Below are 15,602 nucleotides of genomic sequence, written 5' to 3' on the forward strand. Positions count from 1 at the left end.
ATTCCACTCTCATCTTCCTTGGTGTCCAGGTAGCCTGCTGGTCAACCTTAGCTACACCCTGCAGCTGGACGGCCACCGGACAAGGAGCCGAGGTCTGTTCTCGGGAGGGAGCCACAAACTCAGCGGGAACACACCTGTCACCCCCGAGAAAACCTGCAAGGACTTCCCGTTTCACTTCCCGGTAAGGGAGCTGTTGCTGGTGTTCTGGGAAGGACTGACCACAGAGAGAAGCAATGAGCATACAGGCTTAGCTCTGCCGCATACACCTGTGACAGTGACATTGACATCTTTGCTTGTTTGTTTTGCTTTTGTTTTCTTGGAGACAGTGTTTCTCTGTGTAGTCCTGGCTGTCCTGGAACTCGTTCTGTAGACCAGGCTGGCCACATTCACAAAGATTCACCAGCCTCTGCTGGGATTTTTGTTTTTTCAAAAGTTTATTTGTATATGTATTTTATGAGTGCTCTACCTGCATGCATGCCTGCATGTCAGAAGAGGCACCAAATCCTTCCCGGTGGTTGGCAGCCGCGATGTTGATGCTGGGAGCTGCGTCCAGGGTCTTTGGAAGAGTAGCTAGTGCTCTTAACCCTTGACCCATCTCACCAGCCATTGGACCAATTTTTTTAAAAAAATATTATTTTGGACAGTTGCTGAAAGGTCCAAATGGAGTTGGCTTGTTGCTTGTGTTTTTTTTCTGGGGTGTCAAACACACAGAACCAGAAGCATTACCCAGGTGGCCGGCACCCACCCTGAATGGTTCTCCACTCCCATATCGGTTTGTTTCTAACAGTACTGTTTCCCTCTGCTCCTTGCACTCCACTCTTTTAACTCTGGAAACTTAAAACATATAAATTTGCCAGAGAGGAGAGCAATATGGCGTGGGGGATCTTGAGCTTTGGGTCTGGGTCTGTGGGTTCTTGGCTCTATTGCTCTCAGTTCTAATCTGAAGACAATCATGGCAGTTTTTAGAGCTCTTCCCCTCATTCTGAATTGGAAATGATTGTGATCTACAGGCCCCCTTAGGGGTAGTTCAAACTGAGAGCCTACCTAGTGTTCCGGCCATAGTAATGACAAAAGGCTGATGTATCAACTCCGGAGTCAAAGAAGGAATAGCCTGATTGCTCTGGAATATTTTTGCATGAAATTTGATAATGACTGTCTAGAATACATAAATACATAATATATGTTATTAAATAAATGTATATATAGCATGTGTATATTATATACATATATCATGTGTATATATAATATGTATATGGGTGTGTTGCCTGTATGTATGTCTCTGTACCACTTACATGTGTGGTGCCCGTGCAAGACTGAAGGCTTCGAATCTCCTAGGTTTGGAATTACAGATAGCTGGGAGTCATCTGTGGGTGCTGGGAATCAAACTTGGGTTCTCTGGAAGAGCAGTCAGTACTCTTAACCACTGAGCTATCTTTCAGCTTCCTAAAGCAATCTTTAAGACATCATTTGAAAAAGGTCTCACTCTGTGGCCCAGGCTGGCCTGGAGCACTAGGTAATCCTCCTGCCTCAACCTCTTAAGTCCTGGTATTACAAGCATGAACCACCACACCTGGATCAATTTAATAATGGTGTCTTAGTTACTTTTTTATTGCTATGAAGAGACACCATGGCCAAGACTATTTATAGAATAGAGTTTGCTGGAGACTGGTTTACAGTTTCAGAGGGCGAGTCCATGATCATCATGGCAGGGAGCATGGCAGCAGGCAGGCAAAGAGCTGGAGTAGCTACCAGTGTGCATCTGACCAACAAGCAAGAGGCAGAGATAGCTAAGTGGGAATTATGTGGGCTTTTGAAACCTCAAAGCCCACCCTCACTGACACACCTCCTTCAACAAAGTCACACCTCTTAATCCTTCCCAAACAGCACCACCAACTAGAGACAAACTATCCAAACATACGGGCCTACGGGGACATTCTTATTCAAACCTCCACAAATGGTTCAGGGCTTCTTCCATTACAATCCTGTGGGCCAGGGACTGATCAGTGATGTCTGGCACTGAGAAATGAAAACTTGTGCTGAGAAGCACATTATAAACGCCTGGTACACAATAGCTGTGTTTCATGCATTTAAGTGTATGCAGTGGGGAGGGATAAGTTCTTAACACGCAGAGGACAGATGCGGCACGCTCTCAGGCAGGGGAGTGGCTCCCATTAGAGTCCTCATGACTCTGTTCTCACCCTCAGATCTGCATTCAAGACCTCATCTCCCCTATCAATGTCTCTCTGAATTTCTCCCTTTTGGAGGAAGAAGGAACACTGAGGGACCAAAAGATGGTAAGGTGAATGGAGGATGTTAAGGGAAGGCTGGAAACTCTGTCTTGCAACAATAAAGCTAATATGTGTTACTTAAGCGAGAAGGGGTTCGTAGGAGTTTGTATTTAAAACTGCTTTGGGAAGAAGGTTTGGCAGGGTCTTCCTCAGGCTCTGAGGGCTCTGAGGAAGAAGAGATAATGGGTGGAGTCTGGAGGGTGTCTTCAGTGAAATTGTTCCAGGTCCTGCTGGGCATCAGCCACAACCACATTGCTTTTTAACTGTGTGGCATACACTTCAGGGAGTGTTGACTAAGGTTCTGTCCTGCCCAGGCCTGCAGCTATTTAGACCCAAAGAAACACACAGAGGCCTACATTAATTATAAACTGGTTGGCCTATTAGCTCAGGCTTCTTATTAATTCTTACATTAACCCATAATTCTTATCTGTGTTAGCCACGTGGCTTGGTACCTTCTATCAGTGAGACATTCTCATCTTGCTTCCTCTGTGTCTGGGTGACGACTTCAGACTGAGCCTTTCCTCTTCCCAGGATTCTTCTATTCTGATCGCCCTGCCTATATTTCTTGCCTGGCCACTGGCCAATAAGCATTTTATTAAACCACAACAAGTGACAAACCTTTACAGGGTACGATGCCATTGTCCCAGAGCAAGGGAGAACTTCAGAAGGCCATGCTTGGGGTTAGGTCTGTCCCTAATATTACAAAGACAGGGCACCTTAATGAGCCTTCTTTCCCTTCTGTATTCAATTCAATGTCCAGTTGGGATACTACATAGTTAGCGGGGGAAGTATCTATCCGAATTTACAAGATCAAATACTCCCTGTGCAGCGCCAGAAGTATGACATCCTCCTTCAAAATGTTTGACAGTTGGTTGGGCTGCTGAGAGGCAGCAAGGTCCGGGGGAAAGAAGGTGACCTGGGAACCTGAGTGTGGATCTTTCGGGCAAAGCCTTAGTAGGCTCTGTCCCACCCATCTCTTGGGACTGTGTTTGTAGAGTCTCTCTCTTGGTTTTGTTTTGTTTTTTTTTCAAGACAGGGTTTCTCTGTAGCTTTGGTGCCTGTCCTAGAACTAGTTCTTGTAGACCAGGTTGGCCTTGAACACATAGAGATCTGTCTGCCTCTGCTTCCCAAGTTCTGGGATTAAAAGTGTGTACCACCAAAGCCCAGCGTAGAGTGTCTTCTTAGAGAGGCTCTTCCAAAGCTAGAGGAGGCCTGTGTGGTGACAGTTAAGCTCATTCTGTGCCTTTGGTGTCATATGATGAGTGTGCCCCTGCCTGCCACCCCAATCCTGGGAATTGGAGGTAAGGGCAGGGCATTTACAAGAAACAAGCCCAGTATGCTGGCTGCTCCACATGCACCTGAGGCCCCCTCTGTGGTACCTGTTCTGATGTGGTCCATAAGTGTGACCCTGCCCTGGAGGAGCTCACAGCCTGCTATCATAGAAGCCATGATCACAACCCTCCTCAACGGTACTGCTGTCAAATTATGGGCCAGGCTGCCATAATGCATGCTAGAGATCTGAGGGGTAAGGCGAGTCTCCCCATAGAGGTGACCCAGAGGTCCCCAAGGAAGGAGAGGTATATGTTCAGATAGACCATAATGTGGCAAAAGACACTGGAGACCATGGGATGATGGGCACAAAGGGGAAGATGAGGTCAGATGGACTTAGAATCTAGTTAAGGGCATTGTGGAAACATCAAAGAATTTTTATGTGGGGAAAGGAAATGTATATTCATGAGCTCACATTTTTCATATTTATTAATTTTATTTTATATATGTGAGTGTTTTGCTTGCATGTATGTATTTGCATTACACATGTGCCCATGAAAGTCAGAAGTGGGCATTGGATCTCCTGAAACTGGAGTTTGGAGCTACCATTTTGCAAGGGTGCTGGGAATTGAACCCGGGTCCTCTGGAAGAGTGGTCATGCCAACTGCTGAGCTCCTCATGGTGACTTTAGTGCCAGTGTCAGAAACCAACTGAAACTTTATGTGAGCAAAAAGGGGTGCTGGCCAAGCCAGACGGAGGCACAGGCCTAGCTTCGTGTCTATCCAGACATCTGGACAAAGGCATCAAGACTCTTTCTCCCTCTTTTTTCTTTTCTCTCCCCTCCTTCGTATAGCCCAGACTGACCTGGAGCTTGCTCTGAAGCCCAGGTTGTCTTTGAACTCCTGGTACCTGCCTCCATTCCCTAAATCCTGAGCTTTCTTTGTATTGTGTGTAGCTTACTGCCCTTGTATTGTTCCTTTGTCAGACTGCCAACCAAGCAAAAGAGAAAGACCTCTCTGTTGTAGTGATCCCGTCTTATCCACACCCCTAACCCAATGCCGGGGACCAGGCCTAGACCAGATCCATATCCAATGTGTACGGAGGCAACCAAAGCCACGTAGGGCGGGACCAGATATGGGGAGAAGATTCACTGATGTGAGCTGCACTGCAGCAGTGTGGACCTGAATGGCAATGGAGGAGCAGTGGGAGAGGGAAAGTGGAGGGGGCTGAGAGGCGTGGAGGGAGGGAGGCTGCAGTCAGGTTCATAGAAAGAAAGCAAAGGAAAGAAAAGACTGTTTGTTAGGCAAGGGGGGGGGGAGGACCCCCAGCAGCCCTAATGAAAACCCAGCCCATCAGAAGGGCACCTGAGGGCACAGTCAATGTCAGATGCCTTTCTTGGGAAATGTCATTAGTTCTGAGTTTTACAAAATGAGTAGATTAGGGAAAGGCAGCAGGGGTGGGATGGGATGTGGGGGTGATGTATGCTGATACGGTCAAGGGGGATGGGTCATGGACCTTGCTTCTTCCAGACAAATAGCTGAGGGGTTCAGGGCCCTGGACACCCATTTGGTTCATGGTTCCATGGGTAATGGGCACCTGTGTGAATGCTGAGGGGTGTGGGGAGCAGTCAGCAGGGACCACTAGGCCTCTATCCACGTAAAGACGAATCTCCTAGATGCAGCCATGGTAACCGCTGAAGTTAGGCATGAAAGGTTGCATTACCTTTAGAATTTAATCCCAGTGCCCCAGCATCGCCCGCGAGGCGCGGTGAACCCCGGACTCTGCTCTGCTGCTCCTTCTGAAGTGCTGTGCTCTGGTTCCTCCTGCTCCTGGGAGAGGCGGCTACCTCTTGCCTCAGGGCTGTTATAACCTCTGACCCCTCCCCCCCTTTCTTTTCTTTGTAATGCACTAGTCAGCAGTCTGTTTTGGTGATGAGAACTTGAGAGATTTTTTTAAGAAGAAATGTTCCTTTGGGCTCAGGACCTCAGAGGTTCCAGTCCATGATAATCAGTTGACCCTGTTGTTCTGGGCTCATGATGAGCACACATGGGGGGTGCACAGTAAAGTCCCCTCCCCACGTCGTTGTGGCTGAGTTGTAAAGAGAGAGGAGGACAGATTTGGGGTGCCAGTGCCAACTTCTGCCTCCAATAACAACATTCTTCAACTAGCTGTTTGCTCTTAGAGATTCTGCCACCTTCCACTGCAGTGGAGGCCGGGACCAAGCCCTCGACACACAGAGAGGTGGGCATTCTAGATCCAGATACAGCTGTTACTGGGATGCCATTGCTTCAGGACACGTCTTTGTCCTGGTTAAGAGTCCTTTCTCCATGCTCTGAAGCTTCCTATGTGTGTCTCATCCTAACTCCTCCCCGGCTGAGGACACTGCCTTGTCATTTCTCCACCCTGTGTGTGTCTCATCCTAACTTCTCCCCGACTGAGGACACTGCCTTGTCATTTCTCCATGTGTTTTACAATCATTCACATTACCCATTGTCCAATAGGGCTTCAGGGCTGAACTAGAGGAGAAGCTCAGGAAATGCTGGGGAAAATGGAGTCGGAGAGTAGGCCTCAGAGAATAAGGTGTTGGCAGAGGCAAACCACAGAGAAAGGGCCACTGGCAGGCAGGTGAGGCTAGATAGTGGACGCCCAGGAGCTCCTGCCAAGGGTGGAACTGTACAGTCTGCCTTGTCAGAGCCCAGACAAAGGGAGGGAGAGGCACCCCAAGCCTCATCCTCCCATTGCGAAGCTGTCACCAGAGAAGGACCGTGTACCTGGCTGTGGGTGTGGGAAGACCACAGTCATTCCAGATGAACCTCTGTCATCCCCTCACCTGAGTACTCTGTCTTCACTCTTCCATGCTCAACAGGGCACAGACATGCAGCCCATCCTGAGACCTTCAGTACATGCAGTGACAACGGAGGTAAGAGGGAGGAGAGGCAGACCCGTGGGCCTGGGGTTCCTGTCCCGCCCTGCTGGGTCCGGGGCCTGAGCCTCCTTCCGGGTCCTGTCCCACCCTGCTGGGTCCGGGCCTGAACCTCCTTCCGGGTCCTGGCCTTTCAGATCCCTTTTGAGAAGAACTGTGGTGAAGACAAGAAGTGCGAGGCAGACCTGGCCCTGCTGTCCCCTCCCAGGTGTGTAAGCCCTTGTCCCTCGACCCCTTCTTTAGTCCAACTCTGTCTTCCTGAGGTAGCTGCAAAGAATACCATGGCAGTGCCAAAAGACACTTCACTAAAGGGCTGTGTCCACGAGGAAGAAGACGTCCTCTCTGGTCTCACCTTGCTTCTCTGAGAAAGGCAGTCATCACACGGGGATTATATAGTGTCAGGGAACCGGACCTGAGCATAGGATGGTGTCTATGGCCAGCCAGCTCCCTCAGTCTGAAGTCCTCGCCAATGCTGTCTCCTGCCATCTTGGCCCCCATGACTTTTTTCTGGCCACCCTCCCCATCCCCCAGTTCCAGAGTCCTGCAGCTGACTTCCTCTGCCAGCCTTGCTGTGGAGTGGACACTGAGCAACTCAGGAGAAGATGCTTACTGGGTGCAGCTGAGCTTGGGCTTCCCCCTGGGACTCTCCTTCCGTAAGGTGGAGATGCTTGAGGTGAGCTCAAGGGTACCACCTGCCTGAGTAGGTTCCTGGCTCCTTTTCCTGCAGTGAGCTTTGGGTAGCCCGCACGGGCCTGAGTAGGTGGGATGGCAGCTGATGTGGAGGGCCCTGACGGTCACATCTGCATTCTCAGCCTGGTGATGTTCATTACACTCTGTTCTGAGGCATAAGCTCCGTGGGCCCTGAATTCTCTTTTCGGAGCTCCCCGCCCCCGCAAATGAGGCTAGGAAATTGGAATAGGGCTGGGGATGGTTCAGTCAGTAGGTAAAGGATCTGTTGTGCATACATGAAGACCTGAGTCTGGTCCCCATGTAAAAAGCTCACACATGTGTGCATCCTCACACACACAAACTTAAAAAGTAAAATTAAAAGGGACTACAGAGATGGTTTAGCACTTACGAGCACGGACTACTCTTCCGAATAACCCAGGTTCAGTTCCCAGCATCCATATCGGGGCTTCCAACCGCTGTATCTCCAATTCCAGGGTTCTGTTGCCTCTTCTGACTTTGGTGGGCTCCTTCATGAATGTGGTGCGTGTGTGTGTGTGTGTGTGTGTGTGTGTGCATATATGTTTATACACACAAATTCAACTACACACTCATATACATAAAACAAGTAAGTATGTATGTATTTTGTTTTGTTTTTTGAGACAGGTTCTCACGTGTAACTCTGACTGGCCTGGAACTCCTATGTAGACCAGGCTGGCCTTGAACTCACAGACATCCACCTGCCTCTGCCTCCCAAGTGCTGAGATTAAAGGTGGAAGTCGACATGCTCAGCTAAAATAATGACTACTAAAAAAAAATAAAAACTAAATAAAAAGGAAAGAGAGAGAAAAAGCAGTGCATGAAGGAGGCTCTGGTGTCTTCGGTGCACTGGTGACATGAAATGACATGCCCAGCAGAAGGCTGGCATCGTTTGCGCAGTGCCGTGAAATGACATGCCCCAGCAGAATGCTGGCATCATTTGCATGGTGTCGTGCGTTGTTTGGAATAGGACTTTCAGGGTGCACCTTTCAGGATGTTCGCGCAGCAGCATGAATACAGCTGGGAAGGGGGTGGTACCTGCCTGTGATTCCAGTGCTGAGGAGTGGAGACAGAGATGGGGGGTGGTACGTGAGAAGGGCAAACCCTCCTTTGCTACGTGGTGAGTCAGAGACTAGTCTGCGATGCTGAGTCTGGGGTACAGTCGCTCCGAGCAGACAGAACTGTTTTAAAAGTCATAAGTGGTCACTATGGAAACTTGGAGATTATAGAGAAGTTCAAAGAGTTTATATGGACAGTTCATCAGCCACTGCATTTATGTCAGTCTGTCTGTATGCATTTGCAACACTGGCAATTGAATCCATGAAGGGCCTTGAGCATGTTAGACAAGTTCTCTGTTACTAAGCTAAATCCGTAGCCAAGCAATTCCTGTCCTTATCTTTTGTTATTATTCTTGTTTGTCCCTAAGTGTGTGGTTTTGTTTTTGTTTGTTTGTTTCATTTAATGTTCATGGGTGTTTTGTCTGTGTGTGTGTCTGTGTGAAGGTGTCAGAAGCCCTGGAACTGGAGTCACAGACAGGTGTGAGCTGCCATGTGGGTGCTGGGAATTGAACCTGGGTCTCTGGAAGAGCAGTCAGTGCTCAGAACTGCTGAGCCGTCTCTTCAGGGATTAAACAAGTTGAGACTTTTACCTTTTCTTTTTTTTCTTTTTTTTCTGAGACAGCATTTTTTTTGAGCCCTGGCTGTCCTGGAACTAGCTCTTGTAGACCAGGCTGGCCTTGAACTCACACATATCCACCGGCCTCTGCCTCCTGAGTGCTGGGATTAAAGGCATGTGCCACAACCACCTGGTTTAGCTTTTATTTAAATTGTGAATGTATGTAAGTTTTAGCGTTCTAACCACTCCTAGGCATGCAGCTCCCTGACACTGGGCTAGCCACACTGTCACCCAACCATCTTTCCAGAACTCTTACATCATCTCAAGCCTGCTGAAGACTAGGTGCCATTTTCTGTCCTTGTCTCCTGCCAGTGTATTACATACTGTTCTGTGGATTTTCATATTAGAGTGCACACAGCAATGAACTCACGACATGAGTCCTGCTTGTCTGGCTTATTTCACTTTACATGACTTGTTTTCTTTAACATTGTATCTCAGTGTTGCCCAGGTTTGTAGTAAGGGGAGCGGCGGGGCTGCTTCCCCAGCACCCCAGCCGCACCCCGGCCGCCTGGCTAGCTTATGCCCTGAAATAATTACACGGACACTGTATTCATTTAATCACTGCTTGGCCATTTCTATCTAGCCTCTTCTAGGCTAACTCTCGCACCTGGACTAGCCCATCTCTAATAATCTGCTGTAGCCCACAAGGTGGCTTACCAGGGAGATTCTAGCCTACATCCATCCTGGGTCAGAGCTTCATCGCGTGTGCCTCAGAGAGCAGAGCTCTCGCCTCTGCCCGCAAGAGTGGAGCATCGTGTCTCTCTGAGGCATCTGCCCCCAGAGGAGAGCTGTCGAGTCTCTGAGCTCACTTCCTCTTCCTCCCAGCGTTCTGTTCTGTTTACTCCTCCCACCTGTCTTCTAACCAATGAGAGCCAAGCAGTTTCTTTTTATTTAACCAATGACCTTCCTCCATCACAGGTTGGACTCAGACTTTTGGGTTCACACAGTCCACCTGCCTCAGCCTCTTGAGTAACAGCAGCTAAAGTCACACGCTGTGGGGTTCAGCTATGCCTTCCTCTTTGCCTCTTCTGGATCTGCCTCTCTAAGCGTGTGTCATGGCAGAACACAGTCCTGAGAGCTACAAGCCCCGAGAGTTAGTGGCCCCTGGGGGACCCTGGACTTTGTTCACCAAAACTCTTCCTCATTCCCAGCCACACAGCCAAATACCTGTGAGCTGCCAGGAGCTGGCCGAGGAGTCGAGACTCCTGAGCAAGACACTGGCCTGCAATGTAAGCTCTCCTATCTTCAAAGCAGGCCGACAGGTGAGCATTGGGCAGCCCTCCCACAAGGGCCTGAGCTGGCAAACAGGGAGGAGATCCTGGCTCTGGGGAAGGGAGCAGATGGTTGGCCAGGAAGGGTCTGTCCTGTCACAAGAGTATACAGAGCTGCTTTGCATCTCTGAGCCTGGATTTGCGATGAGACAAACCCGACTGGGTTAATTCATTTTGTGGCTTGCACACCTCACCCAGTCCCTTAGACCGATTTCCTTATTGGTCCAGCGGGGATGAGACATCTCCCCAGTGCCAGAGAGGCAGTAAGCACACACTCCATGGTCACCGTAGGGCTGGTAGTTCCCCTGGGACCGTGAGACACTCAGGTTACCCCTGAGAGTCCTCCATCTTCTCTCACCTCTGTCTCCCTGCCAGGTCAGCCTCCAGGTGATGTTCAACACACTGCTCAACAGCTCCTGGGGAGATTTTGTTGAGCTGAATGGCACTGTGCATTGGTGAGCAGTATTGGCCGCGTGCCTGGGCTGGGGTTAGACGGCCAGGAAGCCCAGCTATGCTCTTCTAACTGCGACCCTCTACCTTGCCCTTGCAGTGAGAATGAGGACTCAAACCTCCTGCAGGACAATTCAGCCGCCACCCGCATCCCAGTCCTGTACCCTGTTAACATCCTTATTGAAGAGTGAGTGCAGCCGAGCTCGGTCACCCCCTCCGTCTACCCCGGGCTTCCCACCCGGGTGTCCTTGTCACCCAGGGTCCCCCTGGTGATATACACTGTGAGGTTCATCACCCGTCCCCAGCCCTCTTCCTTCTCGAATGTCTCAGGTTCAGTCAGAACTCATTCCCACCACAGCAGGCTTCAAGGTTCCAAAGTAGGAGACTTTTTCGGAGCTCTGTGTGACTCAGGTCAGCGTTCTCCAGAGGAGTGAACTGGCTGGCAGTAGGCTCTCTCTCTCTCTCTCTGAGGTTTTCCTGACCCTGTGAGGAGCCTCGCTACTCTGCACCCTAGTACTGAACATGGATCCTGAGAAGGCCGATGTTGCCCAGGGCCCTGCGGCTAGACGGGACTAAACTCCAATTTGTTTGATCCCAAAGCACTTGGCTGTGTCCAGTTGTGCTGGATTTCCTCCCTCCTGGGATTGTAGTGCTGGAAGAAAGGGTAGAAGCATTTCCAGAGTGACCTTTGCCCTCCAGCCCTTTAGCATCTAGTGAGAGCAGACTCATAAGTGAGTAGCAGACTCAAGGCTCTAGTACAGTGGCTTTTGAAGTTGGCTCTATGTGATGAGGACAGAGTCTGTGTTTGAGCTCAAGTCTCCAGTGCTTGTGAACATAAGTGTCAAGCAGGGTGGTGATGATGTGAAAGATGGGGGCAGGTGCTGGAGAGAGGGAAGGTTCTGGAGAAACTTGGCCTTGCCTTCCATCTAGAGGCACCAGGATAAGGGCCGGGAAGGAGACAGAGAACAGAGCCTAGGCAAAGGCAGGAGGCAGGGCTCAGAGAGGGAAAGCAAGTGGTAGCCTCCACCACCGGCAGCGTGTGCGAGACAGCGGTGAGAAGGTTGTTGGCGCGAGTCACAGGGCTTGCATGTGCGGAGGATACACGGGAGAAATGGTTATCTAGACGAAGAGCTGAGCTGAGACCCTAATGAAGCTGGCATGTGGTAGTGAAAACATGACTCGCAAGGAATGACCTTAATCCCAAAGCTTCAGTCCCGTCTCTCTGCTGGCCTTAGTAGGACCCCGTGACAAGGTGCCTGTGAAGTCCCCGGCATGGTGTGGGAGGCTCAGAGGCTTCTCGGGGTCTGGACTGCTTTCTTCCACTTCCCATCTCTGTGCACCTCTCCCACAGCCAGGAGAACTCCACACTGTACACCAGCTTCACCCCCAAAGGTCCTAAGACCCAACAAGTCCAGCACATCTACCAGGTACGAACTTCCATGGGAAGGTCCTTGAAGCCACATTTTCTTTTAATATTTCTATGTTTTCATGTGTGGGGGTACTTTGCCTGCACGTATGTCTGCGCACCGCTTGTGTGTCTGGTGCCTCCAGAGGCTGGAAGAAGGCGTTTGGTCCTCTGGAGCTAGGGGTATAGAGATGGATACAAACTGCAATGTGGGTGCTTGGAACTGAACCTGGGTCCTTCGGAAGAGCAGTCAGTGCTCTTAACCACGTCTGCACCAGGACAAGGCCGTGTGTGGTCCGTCTTTATGTACCACCTAGATGATAACATGGCCTAGAGCTCACCCAGGTAGTGCCTTGGATCACACAGGATGGGCGGTAGTCGGGGTAGCTGGTCGGGGTAGCTGCCATTCCAGCTTTTCAGTCTCTACTCTTTCCCAGGTGAGGATTCAGCCTTCGGCCTACGACCACAACATGCCCACCCTGGAGGCCTTGGTTGGGGTGCCGCAGCCTCACAGTGAGAGCCCCATTACACACACATGGACTGTACAGATGGTGAGTACCGCTCAGAAGAGGACAGAGTAAGCTGGTCCATGGCGGGGAACAACTACACTGAACTGCTAGATGTGGGAAGGGAATGTGCACAGGTGGACCCAGTTCCATGGACTCAGTGATGCCTGAACTAGAAAAGGGTTATCTGCCTGAGTTCTGTGGGGGAGGAAGAAGCCTCGGAACTACTGCAGACCCCATCTCCAATTCCTAGGAGCCTCCTGTCACTTGCCACCGTGAGGACCTGAAGAGGCCATCTGATGAAGCTGATGTATGTGTGTTGTGAGCTGAGGAACCAGGCTGGAGGTGGGCGGTAAGCTGGGGATGGTGGGCCTCTCTGACTGCTGTTCTTGACCGCAACAGTCTTGTCTGCTTGGAATTTTGTTCCGCTGCCCACTTGTCTTCAGGCGGGAGACCCTCATCCAAGTGACCGGGACAGTGGAACTCTCGGAGGAGATCAAGGTAGCGCCTGCTTGTTGTTGGCAGGGAGGAGTCCTGAGGATTCATTTGCCCTAGGAGTGATGGGGATGGTCTTTCCGCATGGGCTCCCTCCTTTGGTCTCTTCTTAAATAACACCCAGGCTTGCACAGCTGCAAACGAACAACAAACCACCTGGATTTGTTTGACATTTATAGGGTTGTTTTTGTCGGGGAGGCCTGTTTATTTTTATTTTGGTTTTGGTTTTCTTTGGTTTTGGTGTTTTGAGACACGATTTCTATGTTACCCTGGAAGTCTCTCTGTAGATCAGGCTGGCCTTGAACTCACAGAGAGGGACCCCCTCTGTTTCTGAGTGCTGGGATTTAAGGGAAGCGCCAGCACCCCCAGCTTTGTTTGCCTTTGAGTTAGAGTCTCGCAGTGTAGCCAGACTAGCCTAAAACTTATGAGCTTCCAACGTTAGCCTCCCAAATACTGGGATGAGGGCCATGTACCACAGCCGCCAAGGGTAGTTACATGTTCTTTCTAGGAGGCTCCCCTCTGATGCAAAGGAGTGAGTGACATGTTAGTCCATCACAGTAGAGAAATAAGATAAGGCAGGGAATTGGCTCCTCTCCTTCCCTGTGTAAGCGAGCACAGGTCTGGCGTCTCGAGCCTGTCCTGACAGACACTTGTCCTGCTCCACAGGCCTCCTCCACACTCAACCTCTGCAGCTCGGTCTCCATCTCCTTCAACAGCAGCAAGCATTTCCATCTGTACGGCAACAAATCCTCCACGGCTCAGGTACAGACCTCAGAAGCCTGAGAGAACCCATGCAGAGCTCACAGGAGGGGGCCATGTGGGAGAAGGGAAGCTCTGACCCCAGTCAGAGGCTCCTCTAACCCAAATCCTTGTGAGGTGGGAGGAAGCAGACCAAACGCAGGGTCACTTGTCTGAGATGTCATGGACGTGGGCGTCTGCTAAAGATCAATGCAATGGTGCCTTAGCAAGGGGGCCACCAGCTCAGCCGTGAGCACAGCAGCCCAGGGTTAGGGGATCAGGCGATTCAGTGTGGCCAGAAAGATGGATTTAAACCCAGAAAGCAGGTTCTTCTTGGCTCTGAGTGCCCAGCTGAGGTGCTTCCCCCTGGCAAACCATGGCAAACCATATAAGTCTCAGGGCAGCCAGCAGTACATGTGACCAAGTGACAGGCGAGGGCAATGGGTGACACATTTAGGGAAAAGGCTTTGTGGCCAGAGCCCAACGCTATGATGCAACCCCCACGCATAAGAGATAAGACTGGGGGTGGACCAGACACACAGGGGCGCTTGGGGGGGCTCTTCCCCCCATCTAGCTCTCGTCCCCAGGTCCTCATGAAGGTTGACGTGGTCTACGAGAAGGAGATGACGCACCTGTATGTGCTCAGCAGTATTGGGGGGCTGGTGCTACTCTCGCTGATTTTCCTAGCGCTCTACAAGGTAGGAACTTTTAATGGTTAAGCATTGCCAAGACAGCTAAGGCAAGGGGGGTGGGGGTGGGGAGGGTGCTGGCAGGTACCAGGGAGGTGCATACTGGACCAGGGAGTATAAGCCTCAGCTCACCCCATCCTTCTACAGATAGGCCTGTAAGACTCAAAGAACAAGTGAACCATCACTCAGTTCAATGCAGTCAGGACTAGGGTGAAGGGGGGGAAGAGAAAGGAGGTACTCATATACTGAGAACCTTCTGGTACCAGCTACTGTTGAGATATAAATATGGTTCCCACTCATGAGTTCACAGTCAACATACAGAAACACAGACAGGAGTGAGCACAATGAAGTCTATATCACGGCCTGTGTATTCTGGACCATGTAATGGAAGTGCCTGACTCTGGCTGGAGGACCTGGGGGGGGGGTGTCACCTAGAAGAGGCAGCATTTGAGCTGAAATCTGGACAAGAAGTAAAAGTTAGGAAGAGAGAGGGCCAGAGGACAGGTGTTCCCTTGGAAAGGCTCCAGAGTTTCAGAAAAGAAGCCTGCTACAGTCGGCTCTTGGGGGTCAGAGGTAGACTCTGCAAACTCAAGGTCAGCACAAGGCGCCTATGGAGACACTGTCTCAAAAGTTAAGGTAGAGGGGCTGGAAAGATGGCTCAGAGGTTAAGAGTATGTGCTGCTCTTCCAAAGGACCCGGGTTCAATTCATAGCACCTACATGGCAGTTCACAACTGTCTGTAAGTTCCAGGGGATCCAACATCCTCACACAGACATACATGCAAGCAAAACACCAATGTACATACAATTTAAAAAAAAAAGATAAGGGAGAGAAAAACAGGGTAGAGCCACACAGCCTACTGGGCTTGCTTCCCACTGAGCGCCTTGTCCTGATGTCTCCCTCGCCGTGGCCACCATCAGCTCTGCCTCCTCCTTCTGAACTTGGCTACTTTCTGCTCCATCTCCTATTTTACACCTTCCCTATTAGGGCCATGTAAACTCCCTGCCGTAGACGGTTTCTTGTTTGCATCTATCTAAACCATGTGACAGAACAGCTGTTCCCACTCTCCACACTCGTCCAAACAGTGTTAGAGTTAATTCTCAGAGGGGGAGACCCTGGAGCACACACACACACACACACACACACACACACACACACACACACACACACACACACACACACACACACA

At 50.5% G+C, this 15,602-nt stretch overlaps 1 protein-coding gene across 1 annotated transcript in view; it reads left to right on the forward strand.

The window, feature by feature from the left end:
- Positions 1-15,602, forward strand: part of Itgal (integrin subunit alpha L) — a 40,802-nt gene that overhangs the window by 21,197 nt on the left and 4,003 nt on the right. Inside the window, exons 17-30 of the mRNA XM_005351938.2 lie at positions 30-181; positions 2,205-2,294; positions 6,424-6,477; positions 6,618-6,688; positions 7,012-7,153; positions 10,011-10,121; positions 10,506-10,585; positions 10,681-10,767; positions 11,932-12,007; positions 12,423-12,536; positions 12,745-12,801; positions 12,894-12,992; positions 13,653-13,748; positions 14,312-14,422. Coding sequence (XP_005351995.1) covers positions 30-181; positions 2,205-2,294; positions 6,424-6,477; positions 6,618-6,688; positions 7,012-7,153; positions 10,011-10,121; positions 10,506-10,585; positions 10,681-10,767; positions 11,932-12,007; positions 12,423-12,536; positions 12,745-12,801; positions 12,894-12,992; positions 13,653-13,748; positions 14,312-14,422 — 1,340 coding nt within the window. The remainder of the gene's footprint in view (positions 1-29; positions 182-2,204; positions 2,295-6,423; positions 6,478-6,617; positions 6,689-7,011; positions 7,154-10,010; positions 10,122-10,505; positions 10,586-10,680; positions 10,768-11,931; positions 12,008-12,422; positions 12,537-12,744; positions 12,802-12,893; positions 12,993-13,652; positions 13,749-14,311; positions 14,423-15,602) is intronic.

Source organism: Microtus ochrogaster, chromosome 8, assembly GCF_000317375.1.
Source record: "Microtus ochrogaster isolate Prairie Vole_2 chromosome 8, MicOch1.0, whole genome shotgun sequence".
Classification (NCBI taxonomy): Eukaryota; Metazoa; Chordata; class Mammalia; order Rodentia; family Cricetidae; genus Microtus; species Microtus ochrogaster.